The 21,413-nt window shown below is 47.8% G+C and overlaps 2 protein-coding genes and 1 long non-coding RNA gene across 15 annotated transcripts in view; 2 read left to right on the forward strand and 1 right to left on the reverse strand.

The window, feature by feature from the left end:
* BRWD1 (bromodomain and WD repeat domain containing 1) overlaps positions 1-7,218 on the forward strand; it is a 126,139-nt gene extending 118,921 nt beyond the window's left edge. Inside the window, exon 42 of the mRNA XM_051833556.3 lies at positions 5,353-7,218. Coding sequence (XP_051689516.3) covers positions 5,353-5,678 — 326 coding nt within the window. The 3' untranslated portion in view covers positions 5,679-7,218. The remainder of the gene's footprint in view (positions 1-5,352) is intronic.
* LOC103346046 (uncharacterized) overlaps positions 1-8,294 on the reverse strand; it is a 28,887-nt gene extending 20,593 nt beyond the window's left edge. For 8 of the 12 annotated variants that reach the window (XR_016232245.1, XR_016232242.1, XR_011387677.2 and 5 more), the window contains exon 1: positions 7,981-8,270. This is a non-coding gene — a long non-coding RNA (uncharacterized LOC103346046). Of the gene's footprint in view, positions 1-7,980 lie in introns of all 12 variants that reach the window. The other 4 variants (XR_016232247.1, XR_016232246.1, XR_016232241.1 and 1 more) reach the window with 3 other exon arrangements.
* A 191-nt stretch (positions 8,295-8,485) lies between these two features.
* Positions 8,486-19,792, forward strand: PSMG1 (proteasome assembly chaperone 1). Of its 2 annotated transcripts, NM_001171289.1 has the most exons (7): positions 8,516-8,652; positions 11,090-11,196; positions 12,640-12,791; positions 13,490-13,552; positions 15,801-15,999; positions 17,433-17,569; positions 19,585-19,659. In NM_001171289.1, the coding sequence occupies exons 1-7, from the start codon at positions 8,516-8,518 to the stop codon at positions 19,657-19,659; spliced, it is 870 nt and encodes a 289-aa protein (NP_001164760.1). The 2 variants fall into 2 exon arrangements, with proteins under 2 accessions (XP_051689505.1, NP_001164760.1); XM_051833545.3 differs by lacking the exon at positions 11,090-11,196 and having other exon boundaries at positions 8,486-8,652; positions 19,585-19,792.
* The last annotated feature ends 1,621 nt before the right edge of the window (positions 19,793-21,413 follow it).

A 21,413-nucleotide genomic window follows, 5' to 3' on the forward strand; every position in this document is an offset into this window, starting at 1 on the left:
GAGTAACACTGGCTCTTAGCCTTTTTTTTCCCCTCAGAATAATCAAAACACAGAATTTATGAACTTCATTCTATGGTATTAAAAACTAAACTGGGAGGATTTGGTATCTTTTGTCAGTACACGTTGAATTTGTGCCAGCTGAAAAAAATCAGGTTTGTATGTCCATAGAATGCAAGAACACATAAGGGGCGTGCAGTTTTCCTCCATTGTATTGCTTTTTTGAGAAAGTTTTAAGTGGCTAGCAAATGGTCTTTTTGCTTTGCAGTTTTATGGCTGAAATAACAAGCCCCATTCTTTTCATCAGTAGTAAATCCATATATTTACTCGATCATGTATGTGGCAGTTGTCACAAATACTTTTTGTTATGTGGAAATTAGAGGGCAGTTGTTCCCTTGGGAGGGAGTGCAACAAAGCATTGTAGAAAGAACATTTTGCTTGTTAATTTTCAGTAAATTAATACCTTTCCACTTCTGTGAATATCAGAATAATAAAACCAGAAACCCTAAGAAATTTGCAGTTTCACAGTTCAAGACAGTCTCTTGTCCTAGTATTTGAGAACATAAGGACCAAACCAAATAAATTTTTTCAAAGCTAGAGAGAAAATGGGGCAATATAAAAAATTAGATTAATTAATATTAGTCTTTCCTGTAGCTGAAATTGTGAGTTAACGAAATGGACTCAAGGGTAAAGACTGTTGATAGTTCTATTGTCATTTCTTAGATTTTAGGAAAAAATTGTGAAGCTCTTTAAGTTACAGCTATTGCTTAAGGATACATAGTGATTTTCAAAATTAAGATATTTTCCCCAGTCTGTTTCATCATCTGCCAAGATAGTTCCTAATGTATTGTCAGATTAGTAGAAAAATATCAAACTCTAAATTGGTGCCTTCTCAAGGACTGCTTTTTCAGGATTTGATGGAGGGATTGGGGTGGGGCAAATAACTGTAGAAGACTTCTTTAGTCTGGCAAGATGATAGTTTCACTGAATTTGTCAGTGCTACAGTCTATTTTTTGATATTTAAGTTTTTAAGTCCGTTTTAAGGTATGTTTTTATCATTTATTAAAGCCTTAAGGGGCAATTCGGACTGCCAAAGAGAAGAGGTAATCTAACTGACCTAAGAAATGAGATGACCAGGTAGACTGTGAAATATAACAGCCCTACCCTTTGGCTCCGTTAGGTAAGTAATTTAGTATTAATCAGTGGCTAACAGATAAAGGAGCCTGTAAAAATGGCATATATTTAACTTTCCATTTCCACATAAGATCTTTAATGTTCTAAATTAAGTCATTAATGTAGGAGTCAGGTTTTAGATTTACTAAAGCAGTAAAGTACAGTAAATTTAGCTCCACTATCCTAACAAGCAAAGGGCTTTTTAAAGGAACTACTCCAAGCCAAATGCATTCTAGGTGGTAATTCCCTAAGGTCTGCATTTTTGCAGTCAGTTTCCCTCCAACTCATCTTTAGCTCTTGCTGAAGAGTAGTTTCCCCAGCCCCCATCCATTGGCTACTACTTCCTCACCCAGACACAGGCTCGCGAGTGGTAGGTATGAAGCAAGGAGGAACTGAAGCAAGTTAGGAGCCATGCTAGAAAAGGGGTTGTCTGTGACTGTTGCTTTCTATTAGTAAAGGTAAGACAGATGAAAACCTGTGTTTACTTGCTACCTTATCCTGCCTATGTTTAATGTGAAATGTTTTGTGATATATCTTCTAAAAAACTACCTTAAGTAGATGAAGTTCTGTAAGTTTATATTTCATAGAATTGTTGATAAAGTAATTATAATAGTTATCATGTATCTTTGAGAAGTGTAAGGATCACTGATATTACCAATTAACTCTTTCTGCAGGATGAGGGGAAACTGATGAACTAGGTTAGCTAAGGTCCCAAAACAAAAGAATGCAGCATTGTGTGATGCCCATCATTGAGTAACCTGAAACCTGACCATGACTATACTAGAAAAGAACGATTCTAGGCTACTAAATTTTGGAAAATCTCTTTTGGACATTGCCATACAACACGAGAGTACAGTGTCAGCTCCCCCCTAGAAAATACAGAAGTGTTTGCAGACCTAGTGAGTTACTGAAAATTACTGTGTAGTCTACGTTCATTCTCTAAGTAACAAGATTGGAATTTATGGGCGTTTTTGGAAACTTGCGCTTTGCAAAGGATGAAGCCCACTGATAAATGTTGCTTGCTTTCTGAGTTTGGGGTCACTCCATTGCTTATTGGTGAAGGCTATAGAACAAACAAAATCTCAAACCAGTTCTGATGAAAGGCTTGTTTCAGGGAGGGTATAAATAGCAATTGAAGGATTTACCCACTATGTGGATCCTATTTATACACCAGTAACAGCGACCAAGAGTGTCAGTATTATTATAAGTATATGAGGTAGTATAGCATATTTTCATTTCTAGTAATTGTTTTCTCATTCTCAAATAAATTTTTAAGTGTTCTTAAAAAGCTAGATTAAAAAGTTTGATGCTTCTGTAGTAATGATGTTTACTTTGGACTGGGAAAACAACTTTGTGTCATTAAGAACTGTAACTGGAATAAGGCTTTACAGTGTGGAAACTGAAGATCAGTGTTCTAAATTAGATGGTCATGTCTAGATCCAAGTTTCTGTTCACCACAGACCATCTTAAAACACAGACCTGAGAGTCGTAATTTAAAAGTGGTTATCCAGATACACACCATAACGGGATGCTACTACAGATGTAAATTTTGCACTGCTGGTGTGTGTGCAACACGCACAGAAAGGGAGTCACAGGAAAGCAGTGATGCCTCACACACTCAGAAATGTCCCAAACACGTGCACCTGGGACAGTAGGCCTTGTGGACTGAACCACTTGGTAGTATCAAATGACACTATCAGTAGAGTATTGGAGCAGCATCCTCCAAGTTCTTAAGCTTGTACCCTGACAGAATTTGGACTTCTCTCTAACCCTGAATTATTCTGTATGTTTCTAAAACTACTTGTTTTCTCAAAGAGAATAAAGCACTTTAACATTGACAGAGTTTTCAGTAATAACATTGACTATCACATTTTAAAATCTTTTTTTCTGTAAAAATCCCATTTTGTCACCCATGATTTTAGACATACATCTTTATCAAGTTGTAGTTACTAAGTACAGTGTAATTGAAAGTTCCCTTTAAAATATGACGGAATTTTTCACTTTTTTTTCTCCAGACCCTTTCTCTTTTTCTACAGTAGAAATGAGCATTTGTTAAAATGTCATAGTGTGAGTATCAGGTTCCTAAATTGTCAGTACAGTTTACACATGAAAAAATTGCTACAACTTCCATCATGTTATAAAGACATTTTTTAGTTGTTAATGGGATTTCATCTGTATTACTCAATTGGGTGTGTTGTTGGGAACCAAGCAGTTATTTTATCCAGCATGCAGGAGGGTGCAGTCAGTTGATCAATAACAATATATCATGTCCTCCCATAAAGTGCACATTTTGTCTAAATTTTGCCATGCATATTTTAAAACTTTTTCACTCACCTTTTGAAACATTTTATATTCTAGCATTTGCCTATCACTGATTTAATATGTTAAGATTCATTTCATATAGTGTTGATCTGTTGGAGATACTAGTTTATAATCAAACAGTTCCTGAGAAAGCTGTTCTTTGAAGGGGAGGAAACACTGCACTTTAAGCCACTCTCCCACAGAGCCCAGCTAACAGAGGTGAAAGGGCACGCTGCATGGATGTAGTGCCATGGTCATCTGTGCCTGCTGAGACGCCATTTGCAATGCCTGGCGACTTAAACTGAACAAAATCATCTGTAGGAATAAATTCCATCACGTGAAATCACGTAATTGGCAAAAGGGATGGATATGTGTGACGGGGCTGCTTTGAAGTATTACTTCACCTATCTTGGGAGAACAGCTTTGCATTTGTTTCATGTTTAAGGTAAAAAAAAAAAAAAGGCCATCATGAGGGCAGACACCGTTTGTAATAATTCTGACTACACGAATATGTCAGTCCACAGAGGCATTTCACCTGTACTCAATTTGCCTAGTAATCAGCTTGGTGACAGAAGAGCAAATGGCTCCATAAGAGGAAAACAGGTTGGTGGTTGCTGGTTTCACTGCTATAGAATAAGAGTGTTACCCCATAATACCTGACCAAAAAGCCCTTATTTTTCAGTAGGGGAAGGAGAATTTGCAGAGTCCTCCAGAAGTCTAGTGTGGCTGCAAGATACCAAATGTGGTTTTCTGGAAATCTCCCTTCCAGACGACTGTACCATGAAGGCAGTTTTAGGTGGTTTCACTCTTCATTGGCTGCAAGACTAGCTTGCCAACAAATAATGGCCTAAAATTTTGGGGCTTGGGGGGACTTTGAGATGCATTAAGGAAATGTCAAGGAAGTACCGCTCTGCCTTAAGATCTGGCTTTGAGACAGTGGCAATAGTTTAATTATAAAAAGATGTGTGCCCATCTCAATTTGGTAAACAGTGGTGACTGCACAGTACTTGTGTGACCTCAGGTCACCTTCCGGAAACCACTTCCCTGTGAAGCACTTGCCTTTCGTCCTGCCTTCTGTCTGGAAAATCCTACACGGTTTTTAACTCTGCTGAAATGAAGCCCTCCTTGACCCCTTAGACTAGGTTAGGTTTCACAGCACCCTGCACTTCTTAGTTCCTCAAAGCAGCTATGATATATGGACATAATTATTTTCAGCATTTTTATCCTAATCATATCTGTGTCTGGCATATACCTAGCTTAAAAAACACATGAGTAACAAATGAAGACTTAAATTCCAGTTATATGAAATGGTCAAATATTTGAAAAAACATTAAAGCCACATTTCAGTCAAATAAAATTGGTGTACTTTATTTTTGATTGACTAGTTAACTAATTTAACAGTTTTTTGAACACAGGAAATACTGGTCTTGGAATTAAAACCTTAAGGATCATCTTGAAGCCAGGGCGGATGCTGTGTCTGCAGAGATAGGGTCACATTTTTTTGGATCTAGGGAAATTAATTCAGAACTATTGAATATTTTAAAGTACTTTAGCATAGAAGATTAGGATTGATACCAAAAATTTAAAACACAAGGTTCTACTTTTAAAATTTCAATCTTGAATGTGTTTTCAGATTATCAGCTTTGTGATGCTCAAAATATTTCAAACTCATTCTTTCAAGTCTGTTACTAAGTGACAGTTCTGTTTATGGAATGTAGATAAAATGTATAGTTACCTACATCACAGCGTTTAGTATTATGCTTTTTAATTTAAGCATTGTGAGCTGTAAAATCTAGGAATGTGAGTACTGTTGAGGAATGTTTAGTACAATCTTGTGTTACAAGATTTTTGCATTTACATGAACTTTCACTCATTTTTCAGAGTCTGTTCCTAGAGACAGAGAACCCAATACAAAAGTGAGAACATGTGTGCATAATCAGAAGGATGCAGTGCACATGCCTAGTGAAACTCTGAAAACAAAAATGGTACCCGAGAAAGTTCCCCGCAGATGTGCTGCTGTTGCTGCAAATAAAATAAAGATAATGAGTAACCTAAAAGAAACGATTTCAGGACCAGAAAATGTCTGGATTAGGAAGAGCAGCAGAAAACTGCCCCATCGAAATGCTTCTGCTGCGGCTAAGAAAAAGTTACTGAATGTTTATGAGGAGGATGACCCAACCATAAATTCTGAAAGTGAAAAGAGTTAGAAGATGTTAATAGCAAACTGGTTTTTTTTTAGGTGGTTCAGATCCAGGAAAGAAAAAGCACAATAGTGACTGTAAGAATGTAGAAGTGGTGTCTGAAAACAGAGGCCACAAGTACCTTTTGCTTCTAGCTCTAAAGTCAATCCCTTATTGGTGTCTTGAGTTTTCTAAAAGCCATACAGCCAGAGGGTCCAAGTGGGAGGAATGCGTCCTCTGGTCAGCCCGGGTGCAAATCACTATGGGAACTACGGGAAACTGAGGAGGCTGGGGCTGTGGGGAGGGGGAAGGAGAGTTGCAAGCGCTGCCCTAGGATCGCTATACCTTTGCAGGACACAGGGCCACAGAGAAATCTGATTCCTTAGAGGAAGAATGTAAAGGGAGGTGTAGCAGGTTATGTGGGGAAAGTTTTAATTTCAAAATCTCAACCTTATGTCAAGGGTTCACTATTAGGATATAAAAACTGAGACCACCATGAGCAGGTGACATTAATGAAGCCACAGAGAAGAGGCACAGTTTCAAAGGACCTGCCAAGGAGGTGATTTTTGACTTCTGAGTGAAGCAAGACTTAACACTGAGATATCCATGCTTTTTAATTCACTTTCCCAAAGGTCAACAACCTGAAGGCCCAGGGCTTCAGTGCTGGGGATGTCGATCGCTGAGTTCTGAGCGTCGAAAATAAGAGAAAACCCATTGTCTTATTTTGTTTATAGTACTGGAATTCATACCTAACAGTGACCACTTGATATGATTAATTCAGGGAATATATATTTTTCTATGAAAGTTAGGAATATGATTCTCATAGCTTTTGCTCATTTCTACTTTTCACGTAGTAGCATTTACAGAAATGCCAAAATGTACCTCATTAAGAGGCAAGTCTTAGTTTTAATCAGAACATCTCTTTAGATGACAGAGTGAAATCTTTCATGCTTATTACATCACATTAAAAGAACTTGAACACTGAGCAAATTTACTACAATCTCATCACACACTTTATAGCAGCATGTCTGGCCTGTTTTGTTGTGGTCTTTGATAGGATTAGAAAAGCTGGCCATGGCACTACAAAGAATTTACTTGCAATGAGGTTTAATTTGTTGTTAACAGACATTTGTTGAAATTAAGATCACCAGATTAAATGAATGTACTGTCAAATCTTAATAGAAAGATGTTAAATAGTCCTAAGCAAGTTGTTTTCCCGTTGGAAAAAAAAATCTGTGAATCTATGATTTGCATGTGTAAACCTAAACCTGAAAAAGTAAAATACAGAAATCTAGGAGTTTATTTTTAAGACTAATGCATATTTTTTGGTTACCAGGTGGATGGACCAAGTGTTCAGATTATTTGAGAAATTTGTGGTTGCATGTTTGTTTTAAAAAAAAAGGCTATTTTTTTAAAAAGTACAAGTCAGAATATTCTAAGCGACAGTGTGTGTCCTTTGCTCTTTCATGCGGTTCACTTTAATCTGAAATACTGATCCCCAGCATCCTGTTGCTAGCACAGGCGGGACAAGGAGGCGTTCCTAATAAACTGCTGCCATTTTCAGGTGCATGGGGTTTGCTTTCTGAGCGCTAATGAAACGCGGAAATGCATTTCCAGTCCCAAACTTACACTCGTTCACTGCAGTTTCTTACAGGGCGTATTATAGCCTCAAGAAATACCATCACATATTTAAGTCTCAGTGAAGGCTTTTACGTACAATTTTTTTTTTAATAATTTCGGTGTAATGAAAACTTAAGCTTTGAGTCAATAGCTGGCGGGGTTAATTCCTGTCAGTATTTGAGACTGTACGGGCCTTTCATAACAGAATCCTCCTTGCTGGTTTAGTATTTAATTTGAACACAGATTCGCCTTTAAACAAAAGCCGCTTGGCCTGAATACACGTTAAGTGCATGAAGTAAGTGTGTTTCAGGAAGTCCGCATTCTTGTCAAGCTGTTCTCTCCGGGACGGGCAGTCCGGCGGTGGCCACCGCTGACGTCACCCTGCTTAACAGGGCAGTGGGCAGTGCAGGGGCGAGGTGGTGGGCCCCAGGCGGGGCCGGGGGCCGGCGATGCCTGTCCGGGGCGCCCCGCTCACGCTGGAGTCCCGCGCCCACGGGCGCAGCTTTTGCCCCCGGACGTCTCATTCTGCCGCGAACCCCCAGCTCTGAGTACGATGGCTGAGTAGCAGGTTCTCCCGCCTCTGGCCGGACGGCGTTCCTAGCACGGCTGAGGCGCTCGGTGGCCCCGGGCTCGCGCGCCCCGCTCACCGCCCCCGGCCGCCCCCACGGGTTCCGTGCAATCGCGAGTGGCCAAGCTTAAAGAAACAAACCTCCGTGCGCGTCCTCGAGCTTCCCGGCAGCTGCGGGGCTGGGCAGAGGCCTCGCTTCCCGCCGCGGCGTCTTCCTCACGCCCGCCCGCCCGGGGCCCGCGGCCGCCACCACCTGGCGCGCTCGAGGTCCGGAGCAGGTGTGCACACACCAAAGTCCAGCCCTGTCGCTCCTAACGGAAAACGAGAAGGGGCCCGAGGGAAAGGAAACGCGTGAGGGGCGCACGCTCTGCTAAGCGCCGCGCCCTGGGTCCAGGTCCGTCACCTGCCCGGGCCGGACACGCCTCCCGGCCTCCGCGCGCCCCGCCCACCGGGTCACGTGCTCGCCCCTCTAGCCCACAGTCCTCCAGTCTCGGTGTCCTCGCCCGCCTCACGCGGCGGAAGAACAGGCTCCGGACTTCCGGGGCCGCCCCGTCACTGAGGGGCGCCAGGGGGCGTGGCCCTCCGCGCGCGGGTGCGCCTGGGGGCGTGGCCCCGCGCCGTGGCGCGTGCGCCGTCTCGCGCCGCCGCAGTTGTGCCCGACCGGCCCCGGGAGACCATGGCGGCCACGTTCTTCGGAGAGGTGGTGAGGGCGCCGTGTCGGGCGGGGACCGAGGAGGAGGAGGAGGAGGAGGAGGAGGGCCGGAGGGAGACGCCCGAGGACCGGGAGGTGCGGCTGCAGCTGGCGCGGAAGAGGTGAGGCCCTGCGGGGAGGCCGGGGAAGCGCCTCAGCCCCGCCGCCGGGCAGGTGCGCGCGGCCCGGGAGGCCTCGGGCGCCCGCTGCCGTGGGCCTGAAGCGGGGGAGGGAGGCGTGCGTTCAGGCTGGTCCTTGCCGGTGTGCGGAGCGGCCTCCGTGCCCTGCCCGCGTCCGTCCTGGGCTTCTCGGGCCCCGACCGGGGCCGCAGCGGCTGGGTGAGCGGGACGCGCCCGCCAGGTCCGGGGGAGGGAGGAGAGTGACCACGGGTCCGCATCAGGGTCAGCAGCGGCTGGATGTGCGGGACGTGCCCGCCCAGGTCGGGGAGGGAGGAGAGTGACCACGGGTCCGCAGCGGCTGGAGGTGCCAGAGGCGCCTGCCCAGGTCCGGGGACGGGGGAGGAGACCCCCGGTCCGCATCAGGGTCCGCAGCGGCTGGAGGTGCGGGACCCGTCCGCCCGCAGAGTGACGGAGGGAGAGACAGAATCTCGCGTCCATTGGGTCACTCCCCACTTGGCCGCAACAGCCGGGATTGGGCCAGGAGCTCCATCCGGGTCTCCCACGTGGGTGGCAGGGGCCCCACTACACTTCCGGAGGTGAATTATCACGGAGCTGGGTTCGCAGTGGAGCAGCTGGGACTTGAGTGGGTGCTTCGGCACTGGGTGCCAGCATCGCAAGTGACGCTTAAGCCCCGCCCCACAGTCAAATTTACTAGTTTCCTCAAGCATACAGGGAGTTGTGCAAGTCAGAATCCTGATAAAGGTGCACACATGATGTTTATATAACCACTTATTTGAGAGACGAAGAGAGCACCCGTGGGAACTCTTGGTTCATTCCCCAAATGCGTGGAACAGTGGGGTGGGCTGCAAGCCAGGAACTCAATCCGAGACCCTCGGGTGGGTGACAGGTGCCCAGTTACTTGAGCCAGCCCAGGGCCTGCATTGACAGGAAGCTGGAATTGGGAGCAGAGTCCAACTGGGACTAAGGCTTTTTTTTTTTTAAGATTTATTTTCTATTTGAAAGAGTTATGTAGAGAGAGAAAGAGAGAGAGAGAGCGCGCACTACCATCAGCTGGTGCACTTCCCAGATGACCACAGTGGCTGGGGCTGGAAGCTCGGGGCTTCACCTGGGTCTCACATGGGTGGCAGGGGTCCAAGCACCCAGGCCGCCACACAGGAGCTGCATAAGAAGTGGAGCAGCTGGGACACAAACTGGCGCCCACATGGGGCGTTGGTGTCCCAGGTGGCGGCTTTACCTGCCAGTGTTCTAACTGCTACCCACCCGCCCCCAGCATACTGTGCTTAGACATTTCATCTGAGGTAGAGCTCGCCCTCTCCCCAGATGTGTGCTTTCTCCCCTGCTGAGAACCTGGCTGTCCTGTCTAACGTCCCACAGTATGGATTTGTGAGCGCCGCCACACGGTGTCAGTTAACATTAACATTTCCTGGAAATGTCAGATTCACTTTTTCTTTCGAAAAATTTGTTTCTTTTTTTTAAAAGATTTATTTATTTTTTACTTGAGAGTCAGAGTTACACAGAGAGAGAAGGAGAGGCAGAGAGAGAGAGAAGGAGGGGAGGGAGGGAGAGAGGTCTTCCATCTGCTGGTTCACTCCCCAGTTGGCCACAACAGCTGGAGCTGTGCCGATCTGAAGCCAGGAGCCAGGAGCTTCTTCCAGGTCTCCCATGTGGATGCAGGGGCCCAAGGACTTGGGCCATCTTCTACTGCTTTCCCAGGCCACAGCAGAGAGCGGGACTAGAACCGGCGCCCATATGGGATGCCAGGGCTTCAGGCCAGGGCATTAACCCACTGCACCACAGCGCTGGCCCCAAATTTATTTGTTTCTTTGCAAGTCAGTGTTACAGAGACAGAAGGAAAAAGAGATAGATCTTCGACCTGCTGGTTCAGTCCCCAGATGGCCACAGTGGCCACGGTTGAGCCAGGCTGAATCCAGGAGCCTCATCAGGGTCTCTCAGGTGGGTGGCAGGGGCCCAGGCACTTGGGCCATCGTCTGCTGCTTTTCCCGGGCACATTAGTGGGGAGCTGGGTCAGAAGTAGAACAGCTGGGACATGGACTGAGTGGACTGAGGCCCATGTGGGCTGCCAGCATTCCGGCGGCAGCTTCGCCACAACTCCGGCCCCCAGATTCACAGGCAGCATTTGGTTTGAAGGCTGCTTTGCAGTGGTGCTGTTTCCTGTTGCTCGTTCTACCTGCGGTCTCACTGCTGGGGAGCAAAGGCTGATGAGAGGGTCAGGCGGTGGCCTGGTCTGCGCTTGTCCTGGTTTTCTCTGTTGGTTACCATTGCCTGAGTCCATTGTTTTCTTGGGGTTGTTCTTCACAGGTGTGTTTTACCTATTGCAACGTAGCATGCAGTGGGCTCTTGTTCACAGTATTCTGATTAAGCTGAGGTTGTTTTAGTTTCATCTTATTTCTTGTGTTAGGGAGGTACGGCTTCTTCGAAGACAAACGAAAACGTGTTTGGAATTTTCCCTGCTGGAAAAGCATCCTTGCTCCAGGTTTATCATTGCCATAGGCAGCAATGCAGTAGGTGAGTGCAACGGGGACCGCTGAGTCTCCCGACAGCCGAAGCTGCTCGTTTGCTTCTGTTATGAAAGGTTGCAAGTGCTTGTTAATTAAAAAAAAAGCCATAATGTTATTTCTGAGTAAAACTTATATCCTGCTCATGTACCATCTTTCTAATAAACCTAAAAAATTTAAAGGAAGTGTTATTGAACTTAAGGCGCAAGGAAATGTTTCTAGTGTGTTGAACTATCCAAGTTTGTGTAAATTTTTAAAAATTTTTATTTTTTATTTTAAATGTAAAGTGCCAGAGAGACAGACGCACAGAGAGAGAGAGACATCGGTCTTCCATTTGCTGTTTCACGTCCCAAATGCCTGCAGCTGGGGCTGGACCGGGTCAAAGCCAGGAGCTCCGTCCTCGTCTCCCATGTAGACGGCAGAGACCCAAAAGCTTGAGGCATTGTCTTCTGCCTTCCAGGGTGTGCATTAGTAGGATGGGAAGCAGAGATGGGACTTGAACCCAGGCACTCCGATATGGCTATGAGCATTCCAAGTGGCGACTTCATCTGCTTTGCCACAGTGCCTGCCCCATACTTAAATATTTGTGAGTTAACAGAGTCCTTTGAGAACACGATGAGAACTCTAACAAGTGCTGGCATTTTTGACCACTCAAGTCCAAGGTCTTTGCACTTCCTGATGTACTTGTTGGACTAAAACGAGCAGTGTTGATGTACCCAGAAGGGCCCTGTAGTTTCAGGAGGCTCACACGCTCTGAGGGGAGCCTTCAGGGCTTTGGTTGGATCCTTGCCCCTCAAAGGCACCCCGGTGCTGGCTGAACACAGTGACTTGCTGGCGCTGGGGCGCAGTGGGTCAAGCTGCCACTTGTGACGCCAGTGTCCCGTATCAAAGTGCTGGTTTGAGTTCTGGTTACTCCCTTTCTAGTTCAGCTCCCTGCTAATGGACCTGCAAAGGCAGTGGAAGATGGTGCAAGTCCTTGGGCTCCTACCACTTGGGACAGAGTTCCTGGCTCTTGGCTTGCCCGGGCTCAGCCCTAGCTATTGTGGCCATCTGGGGAGTAAATTTGTGGATAGAACATCTTTCTCTCTCTGTCTCTGTCTCTCTCTCTCTCTTTTTCTCTCTCTGTTGGACTGCCTTTCAAATAAACTAGCAAACAGAAATGAATAAGTAAATCTTAGAAAACAAGAACGTAGTAACTCGGGTAGATAACTGTTGTCATTTATGTAAAGTTCTGCTGGTCTAGGATTTTTCCAGGGGAGTGTTCCCCGTGAGTATCGTACAGACTCGCTGTCCTACTCAGGGGTGGCCTTTGAGTTCCCGAGGGCTTGATCTTCTTTCCTACAGAGTGGTGACATTGGGTAGACGCTATTCAGTGGCCCTTTCCTCTTGAATATTGACTATAAAATGCAGCTTACAGAGCCCACCACTAACTTCTGTGAATTGCTTTCCACAGCGTTTCTGTCATCATTTGTTATGAATTCAGGAGTCTGGGAAGAAATCGGTTGTGCTAAACTCTGGAATGAATGGTGTAGAACAGCAGACTCGACCCTCTTGTCCCCCTCGGAGGCTTTTTGTGTGTTTTATCAACTGAAAGCTCATCACTCGGTATGTGGGACTTGCCTTGGGTGTCCAGGAAGTGCAGTCGAGCATCACTGGGGGTTCCTCTTGGGCGCGCCCTTGGCGTCCCGTCTGCCGGGTCCCGGCCGCCTGTCAGGGTGTGCTTCTGGCGCTGACTGCCAGCAGTGGCTGGATTCTTCAGTTTTACAGAAACAGGTCGCTGCAGAGTCAGGGCGGTGAGCGCTCTCAGGGGTGTGTCGATGGCGGCAGTTCTGGGAGTGAGCGCACGCACTTGACTGATGGATGTCAGGGGTGTGTCGATGGCGGCAGTTCTGGGAGTGAGCGCACGCACTTGACTGATGGATGTCAGGGGTGTGTCGATGGCGGCAGTTCTGGGAGTGAGCGCACGCACTTGACTGATGGATGTCAGGGGTGTGTCGATGGCGGCAGTTCTGGGAGTGCGCGCACGCACTTGACTGATGGATGTCAGGGGCGTGTCGATGGCGGCAGTTCTGGGAGTGAGCGCACGCACTTGACTGATGGCTCTCAGGGGCGTGTCGATGGCGGCAGTTCTGGGAGTGCGCGCACGCACTTGACTGATGGATGTCAGGGGCGTGTCGATGGCGGCAGTTCTGGGAGTGAATGCACGCACTTGACTGATGGATGTCAGGGGTGTGTCGATGGCGGCAGTTCTGGGAGTGCGCGCACGCACTTGACTGATGGATTCTTGGGTTCCGATTTTCCAGGTGATCCTTTGTCAGTGCAGCTGCTACGTTGCTGAAGATCAGCAGTATCAGTGGCTGGAAAAGGTGAGAGAAGCGAGCTGTGAGTGGGGACTGCGCGTTGCCATTTGAAAACCACAAAAAACATCATTTATCTGACAGACGGCATGTCAGAGAGGGGAGAGTCCGTCAGCTGGTGCACTCCTCATAGTGCCCACCACAGCCGGGGGTGGGTCAGGCTGAAGCCAGGAGACTCGAACTCCAGCCAGGTCACCCACGTGCGTGCAGGAGCCCATGCTGGAGTCAGCGCCTGCTGCCTCCCGGGTGTGTTCGCAGGAAGCAGGAAGCGGGTGGGAAGGCAGAGGCAGGACTTGACTGCAGGCGCTCCGGGGGATGTGGCCATCCCAAGTGGCAGCCTACCCTGCTGCGCCGTAACGTCTGCCCCGACTGCTGCTTTTAAAGGGTTCAGTCTCTTCACTTAACCCACTGTAGCAAAGTAGTGATGTGGGAAAGGAATTTGTTTTTTTCTTAAAAATATTATGGGAGTTTGGGCCTGGCATTGTGGTGTAGTGGGTAAAGCTGCCTCCTGCAATGCTGGCACCCCACATGGATGCTGGCTTGTGTCCTGGCTGCTCCACTTTGCATTCAGCTCCCTGGTAATGGCCTGGGAAAAGCAGCAGAAGATGGCCCAAGTGCTTGGGCCCCTGTACCTACGTTGGAGACTCAGAAGAAGATCCTGGCTCCTGGCTTCAGCCTGGCCCAACCCCAGCTGGTGTGGCCTTCTGGGGCGTGAACCAGCAGATGGAAGACCTCTTTCTTTCTCTCTGTCTCTGAGTTTCAAATAAATATCTAAAAAAATACATTGGGAATTTGTAGCAGAATATAAAGAATAAGGTAACTTTTATTTAGTGTGACCAACCTGACAGATAAGAGGGTCTTCAGAGAGTCCCTGGGAAATGCTTGTCATGGAGAGATTCTGGGGAAATGATGGGTGTTTCAAACATTTTCTGTACCAAAATTAACGTACCTCACATTCCCTCTCATGAACTTCCTAAAGTGCCTTGTGAAATGTTAACTATTTTGCCTTTATTCATAAAGCTGTGATGATGAGATTTGTCTTAACAAATCATTTTTGGTGCTTAAAATGAACTCTTCAGTTGCATTGTTAGAAGTAGCTGTTTTCTTATCTTCAGAAAATAATTTGAAACTAAGTATACAGTAAACTGAAATCTGTGCCCTTTAAGATGCAGCTGCTGTTTTGTTTATATCGTCATAGATCGTATTAAAGGTGGGGTCGTCCCTGGAAATCTAAAATCCAGTTCCTCAGGTTGCAGAGGACCCTGGGGTTCCAGCGGCTGAAACTCACCTCTGAGAGGAATAACTCAGGGGGAAGTGAGGGCGGGCGTCTGGCCTCACTACCAGGTGCTGGTTAGGGTGTCTGTGTCCCACATCGGAGCGCCTGGGTTTCACAGTGGCCCTGGCTCCCAACTCCAGCTTCCTGCCAGTGCAGACCCTAGTAGGCCAGCAGCCCAGCAGCGATGGCTCCAGTGCCTGGGTCCTGCCACCAGTGTGGGTCACCTAATTTGAGTTCCCAGTGCCTGGCTTGACGTCAGCCCAGCCCTGGCCATGGTGGACATCTGGGGAACGAACCAGCTGATGGGAGTTCTCCCTCTCTTGTCTGCCTCTGACGTGGGAAAAAAAAATGAATTGAATGAGAGTCACTTTTCTGCTGTCATGAGCGTAGGGTGTGTATTTGTGACTTTTTTTTTTAAAGATTTATTTATTTGAAAGACACAGTTACAGAGAGAGGTAGAGACACAGAGAGAGGTCTTCCATCTGCTGATTCACTCCCCAGATGGCCACAATGGCCTGAGCTGTGCTGATCAGGAGCCAGGAGCTTCTTCCGGGTCTCCCACGTGGGTACAAGGCCCCAAGGACTTGGGCCACCCTCTACTGCTTTCCCAGACCATAGAAGAAAGCTGGATCGGAAGAGGAGCAGCTGGGACTAGAACTGGCACCCATATGGGATGCTGGCGCTTTAGGCCAGGGCTTTAACCCGCTGCGCCACGGCACCTGCCCCATGACTCACTGACTCTGGACACAGTCCCGCAGTCATTTACTCCCCGTTACAGCTCTCTTCAGTAGGCTCACAGACGAGGAAGGGACTTGGAAGTAGAACCAAGATCAAGCCCAGGTCGGGGACAGTTAAGGGTGTGCCGTCCACTGCTGCCAGAGGTGCTGTTTCCTGGCCGTGGTGCTGAGTGAGTGACCCCAGGACTGTTTCCATCCAGTAACAGTTATATGCTGCTTTAATTTGAACTCCATTTTCTGCCAGGTGTTTGGCTCTCGTCCAAGGAAGAACATGCAGGTAACCATTCTCACCTGTCGACACGTTACGGACTATAAAACCTCAGAATCTACTTGCAGCCTACCTTCTCCTTTCTTGAAAGCTCTGAAAACCGAGAATTTCAGAGACCAAACGTGCTGTTCGCTGCTGGAGCAGCCAAACATCGTCCATGACCTGCCCGCCGCAGGTGAGTTTAAAATCCCAAATGTTTGGGTGACGTCTTACTGTTTTGTTCATTCTTTCACGATTAGAGATCTTTGTGAAGCGGTCTCTTCATGACGGTTGGTACCAGTAGTTGCTGTTACTCCCATGTTGTCTGTGTTGGGAGTAGCTGAGATTCCTTAGAAACTGTTAGGGTTCAAGGCTGCTCTGGTTCTTTTGGATCTGTGGTAACTCAGCACGCAGGCCAGCACTAACCGTGCAGTGCTGGCGTATGAAGTCTGTTAAGCACATTTAATTAGCAGAATAGAAAAGTTTGGATATGGAAGCTTGCTAGTTGCTTTAATATTTTACTTATTTATTTGAGCTTTTTTTTTTTTTTTTTTTTTTTTTTGAAAGAGTTACAGGGAGAGCTCTTCCATCTGCGGGCTCACTCCCCAGGTGGCTGCCATGCCAAAGTCTGGGCCAGACCAAAGCTAGGAGCCAGGAGCTTTATCCTGGTCTCCCACAGGGCTAGCAGGGGCCCAAGTACTCAGGCCATCAGTGTGGAGCTGGGTAGAAGGTACAAACCAGTACCTGCGTGGCATACCGGCTTCCCAGGCAGCGGCTTCGCCTGCTGTGCCACAACACAAGCCCCTATGGTTTTTGTTTAAATACTTTTTATTTATTTATTTGACAGGTAGAGTTATAGACAGTGAGAGACAGAGACAGAAAGGTCTTCCTTCTGTTGGTTCACTCCCCAAATGGCTGCTACAGCCGGTGCTGTGCCGATCCGGAGCCAGGTGCCAGGTACTTATGCTGGTCCCCCATGTGGGTGCAGGAGCCCAAGCACCTGGGCCATCCTCCACTGCCCTCCCGGGCCACAGCAGAGAGCTGGCCTGGAAGAGGAGCAGCCGGGACTAGAACCGGTGCCCATATGGGATGTTACTCCGCTGCAGGCGGAGTATTAACCAAGTGAGCCACGGCGCCGGCCCCCAGCCCCTATGATTTTCATGTGCTGTCACTAAACCCTCCTATCATGTCAGAAATAGATTGCCATTTATTTTCTGTAAGTAGATTGTGATATATATTTGCTATTTTTAAAATGAATTTTATTAAACTAAAATGAGTTTTTTTCCTTTAATGTGAACTTTACTAGAAAGTGGCCAAATATTTTACATTATGCATTATTTACTTATTTACATATAATCCTTGCATCAGTAAAATTTTAATCTTTCAGCTACTTAAAATTGTCTCAGTATGTTTAGGCAATGAGACATAAAGATAGTATTTGCAGAAACGAGATTATTAGGAAAATAAGTTGGTTTTGAAAGAAAATAACGTGTTTGAAGTCAGAATGGCAGTAAGTGACTTGATTAAAAGAGGAAAGAGAGGTGACTGTTTCACAAAGCCAGCTTTATGATTCAAAGCAGTCTAATTTGAACGTATGCTAGACTTACTGGTTTTCCTCCGCATTCATAGTTCTGAGTTACTGTCAGGTGTGGAGCCTCTCTGCGGTTCTGTACTTGTGCTACACTGATGTGATGAAACTGGACCTGATCACAGTCGACGCGTTTAAGCCTGTGCTTTCTTCCAGAAGCTTCAAAGGTTTGGTTAAGGTAAGGTTTTCACTCACGTGAATTAAGACCCACGTTACAGTAATGAACTTGATAACAAATACCAACATGCGATGTCAACTTAAATCCCAACCGCACGTGGAGATCCTTTGACCTCGGAGCAAAGCTCCCAGCCTGACAGCTGAATTTGGTAGTCAGCGGCTCTTCCAGATACACTGTGCTCCTTGCAGAATCGTTCTGTGTGACGGACGATGCAGTGCTGTTAAAGCCCAGAGCTCTGTGTGGCGTGATGGTTTTATTTTCTAAGTGTCTCTCACTGCTTTGGGATGTTAATTTTGCTAAGGTATTTCTGAGTATCTTATGAATCAAGTTATTATAAAATGTATTCCCATGATTGTGCCGAGAACGGGATATGTGGAGATATGAGAATCATACTTGGGGGATGAACCTGTTTCCTGCCCTCAGTTTGTATCTGTGGGCTCATTTCCTAGAGGGATCAGCAACAGAACACATCGTGGATGTCTGCGAGCTGTGCCGTGTCGGGCGGTGTGTGGACTCCCCTGCGTCCTCTGACACGTTGGCCCTGGCTTAGGGACTGCAGTGTCCCACAGCCCTGTTTGTTTCCGGAACGGCCACTGAGGTTAAGATTTCGTGGCAGGTTCTGTTGGAGGTCGCTCATTTCACAGATCTCAAATCAGTCTCACTCACTCGTCAGCTCCTTGCCGCAGCAGCTGGTGCTTTTCATTTTGGTGTCCTTATCGCACCGTGTCCCCGGCATGGAGGGAAGGCGCTCAGTTACCACCTGTGGAATCAATGGAGAGCGAAACTGTGGAACTCTGATTTAGTATACTTCCAGCTTATCTTTCAAGTTAGCAGAGTCAGGGATAGTCGGATTGAGTTATCGGGATCCCTTTCAAAGTTGGTACTAAGGACTGGTTTTGTTTGCCTATGTAGTTAGCTGACTGAGCCATCCACTTATTTTTTAGATTTATTTTTATTTATTTGAAAGGCAGAGAGCGCTCTTCTGTCTGCTGATTCACTCCCCCAGATGCCTACAACAAGCTAGGGCTGGGCCAGGCTGGGGCCAGGAGTCTGGATCTCAGCCTAGGCCTTCCGCACGGTTGGCAGGGACCCGAGCACTAAGCTGTGGCCTGCTGTCTCCCAGGATGTGCGAAAGTAGGAAGCTACAGTCAGAAACGGAGCGGGGACTTCAACACTTGTGCTCCAATACAGAACGCAGGGGCCCCAGCCAGAGTCTTTGACTGCTGATTCACCTGCTGTGGACACCCCACACCCCATCTTAACTTAGCATTGATTCCCTGAGCGTAGGGGCTGGCATCTGCTCACAGGTGCTGTGTGAACATTGGGGTCCATATTGAAAATTGTAAGTCACCTGCCACGTAGGGTTCAAGTGAACTGTCAGCTATTAAAAGATCTCTCTGAAGAGGAAATTCAACAACGTTCATTTCTTGCTTTGAAGATAATGATTTGTACACGGGTCTGATGGTTGCTCTGAAGAGTGCTGCTGTTTTCATGACATGAGTCACCTTGGTTCATCGTTGCTGTCTGCTGGCTGCGGTGTGTGTTCTGTGAGGTGGCTGGCTTGAGTACCCACCACGAGGTGCCTGCCGCAGGGCCTCCTGAGCCACTGAGGTGCTGGGCTGGTGATGCCCCGTGTTGTGTGCCAGCCAGGGAGCAAGATGGTGAACTGAGGCTGGGCTCCTTGGAGGTGGTGCAGCTGGCTTAGTGGGCAGAGAGGTGTGAGAGGAGCAGCCTGAGCACCGTGTGAGGAGATGGGCGCGGTGTGGGGGTGTGGAGGGGAGGCAGGCTGGGGCCGTGCCATCGCGTGATGCCCGGGAGGCCGAGGGGCACCTGTAGACGTGGCAAGGGAGGGACGCCCTGCGGCGCTGTCCCACGCGCCTTTCCTCGGAAGGGCAGCAGCACCTGTTCCCTTTGGGTGCCCTTCTCCGTGTGAATCTCGGGTGTGGGGGATGGGAGTGTGTGTTGCTTCTCACCCAGCTCCTCTTCTCGCTGTGTTCTTAATTGTTCCCTTCCAGAATATTCCTCAGAGCACAGAGATACTGAAGAAATTGACGACAACAAACCAGATTCAGAGTAATATTTATACATGACCTCAGAGACTGTAATGCGTTTCCCTTCCATTCCTTTAAGGGGAGCAGTGTGCCCTGTTTTGTAAGTTACTTTTTTTTTTGATGGGTGGAATATATTTTGAAGGAGACAAAAAATAAACTGTAAGAAAATTAATTACAGTTTCACATGTTTATTTATGGTGATATTATTCACAGCTGCAATAAGCCAGAAATCTGTCTTTTATCCACTAGGTGGGAGTATTATTTCACTTAAATGTTTTAGCATAATACAGTAAAATTTTTGAAGCTGTAGATATCAGCAGGTAGTATTAATATGGCAAAGTATATTTAATCTGATGTAAAAATTTGAGATACATGAAAGTTGACAGCCTGTTGGTGATACATGCAAAGTTTCCAAGTTCTATAGTTTTTTGGGTGTTTTTTTCTGGCAAAAAAATTGATTATAAGGTTACACAGCTAAATATTTAGTCAAAATGAAACAAATGTCTACATCCTCGCTTTTCAGTGAATCAGGTTCTCTCTTCACCCAGACTTTGCCAGGGCTTTTAAGGAGGTTACTTGTCTTGGAAAAGTTCCTGAAAAATGGAATTTTGGAATCCGTGCATAGGAGTATCACATCACACGCGTGGTGCAAAGCCGCCGTGTGGAGCGCTGACCTGAGGTGGTGCCGAGACGCAGAGGGACAGAAAGCGACCAAGAGCCAAGACTGTACGACATCCACAGAGTGAAGATCTGTCTGGAGTGGTGGGCGAGGTGCATGAGAGAAGTGGCCTCGTGAGCCCAGGAGGCGAAGCCCCGCCGCGGGCCCTCTCCTGCCTGTGGGCCCTGGGTTGCTGGCAGCGTGGCTCAGTCCGCGTCTGAAGCCTCGGAGCCTGGGAAGCTGAGGGGATGATTCCTGGCGGTCTGCTGCAGGCTCAGCCAGGGTGCAGGGAGGGGCAAGTCGCAGGCTGCAAAGGCTGGGGAGCCGCGAGTTCCCACATCGAGGGCAGAGGGGTCCCACTTCCAGGAGAGAGAGAGTGCAGCTGGCTCTGCTTGTATGTTCTGTCCAGGCCCCCCGTTGATGGGCAGTCGCCTGCCCACGTTGAGGAAGGGTCCTCCTGCACAGGCCACTGATCAGCGTGGCACCGGCTCTCCAGGCACGCCTAGACTCAACCATTGCAAGCTCACCCTTGTCAGCCTGGCACCCGTACACGTCTCTCTGAGCCAGACGTAGTCCTGCCTGACGGGATGCAGCTCTGTCCCATGTGCACCCAGAAATGCAGTCTCTCCCCCAGAGTGGGGCGATGGTGTCTCTCCTGGTGGTCGCCGCTAAAATGCTGTGCTGTGACGTGAACACAAAGAGGTGGCCCATGCTGCGGCTCACTAGGCTAATCCTCCGCCTGCGGTGCCGGCACCCCGGGTTCTAGTCCAGGTTGGGGTGTCGGATTCTGTCCCGGTTGCCCCTCTTCAAGGCCAGCTCTCTGCTGTGGCCAGGGAGTGCAGTTGAGGATGGCCCAAGTGCTTGGGCCCTGCACCCGCATGGGAGATCAGGAGAAGCACCTGGCTCCTGGCTTCAGATCAGCGCGGTGCGCAGGCCGCAGTGCGGTGGCTGCAGCGGCCATTGGAGGGTGAACCAACGGCAAAAGGAAGACCTTTCTCTCTGTCTCTCTCTCACTGTCCACTCTGCCTGTCAAAACACACACACACAAAGAGGAACAGAGAGATACCTGCTTAATGTAGGTATGTATACACAGGAGTGCCTTCCTCACACAGTGGAGAGTGCATGGTGAAGGGCA

Source organism: Oryctolagus cuniculus, chromosome 4 (genome assembly GCF_051225735.1).
Source record: "Oryctolagus cuniculus isolate XC-2025 breed Fujian yellow rabbit chromosome 4, ASM5122573v1, whole genome shotgun sequence".
NCBI lineage: Eukaryota > Metazoa > Chordata > Mammalia > Lagomorpha > Leporidae > Oryctolagus > Oryctolagus cuniculus.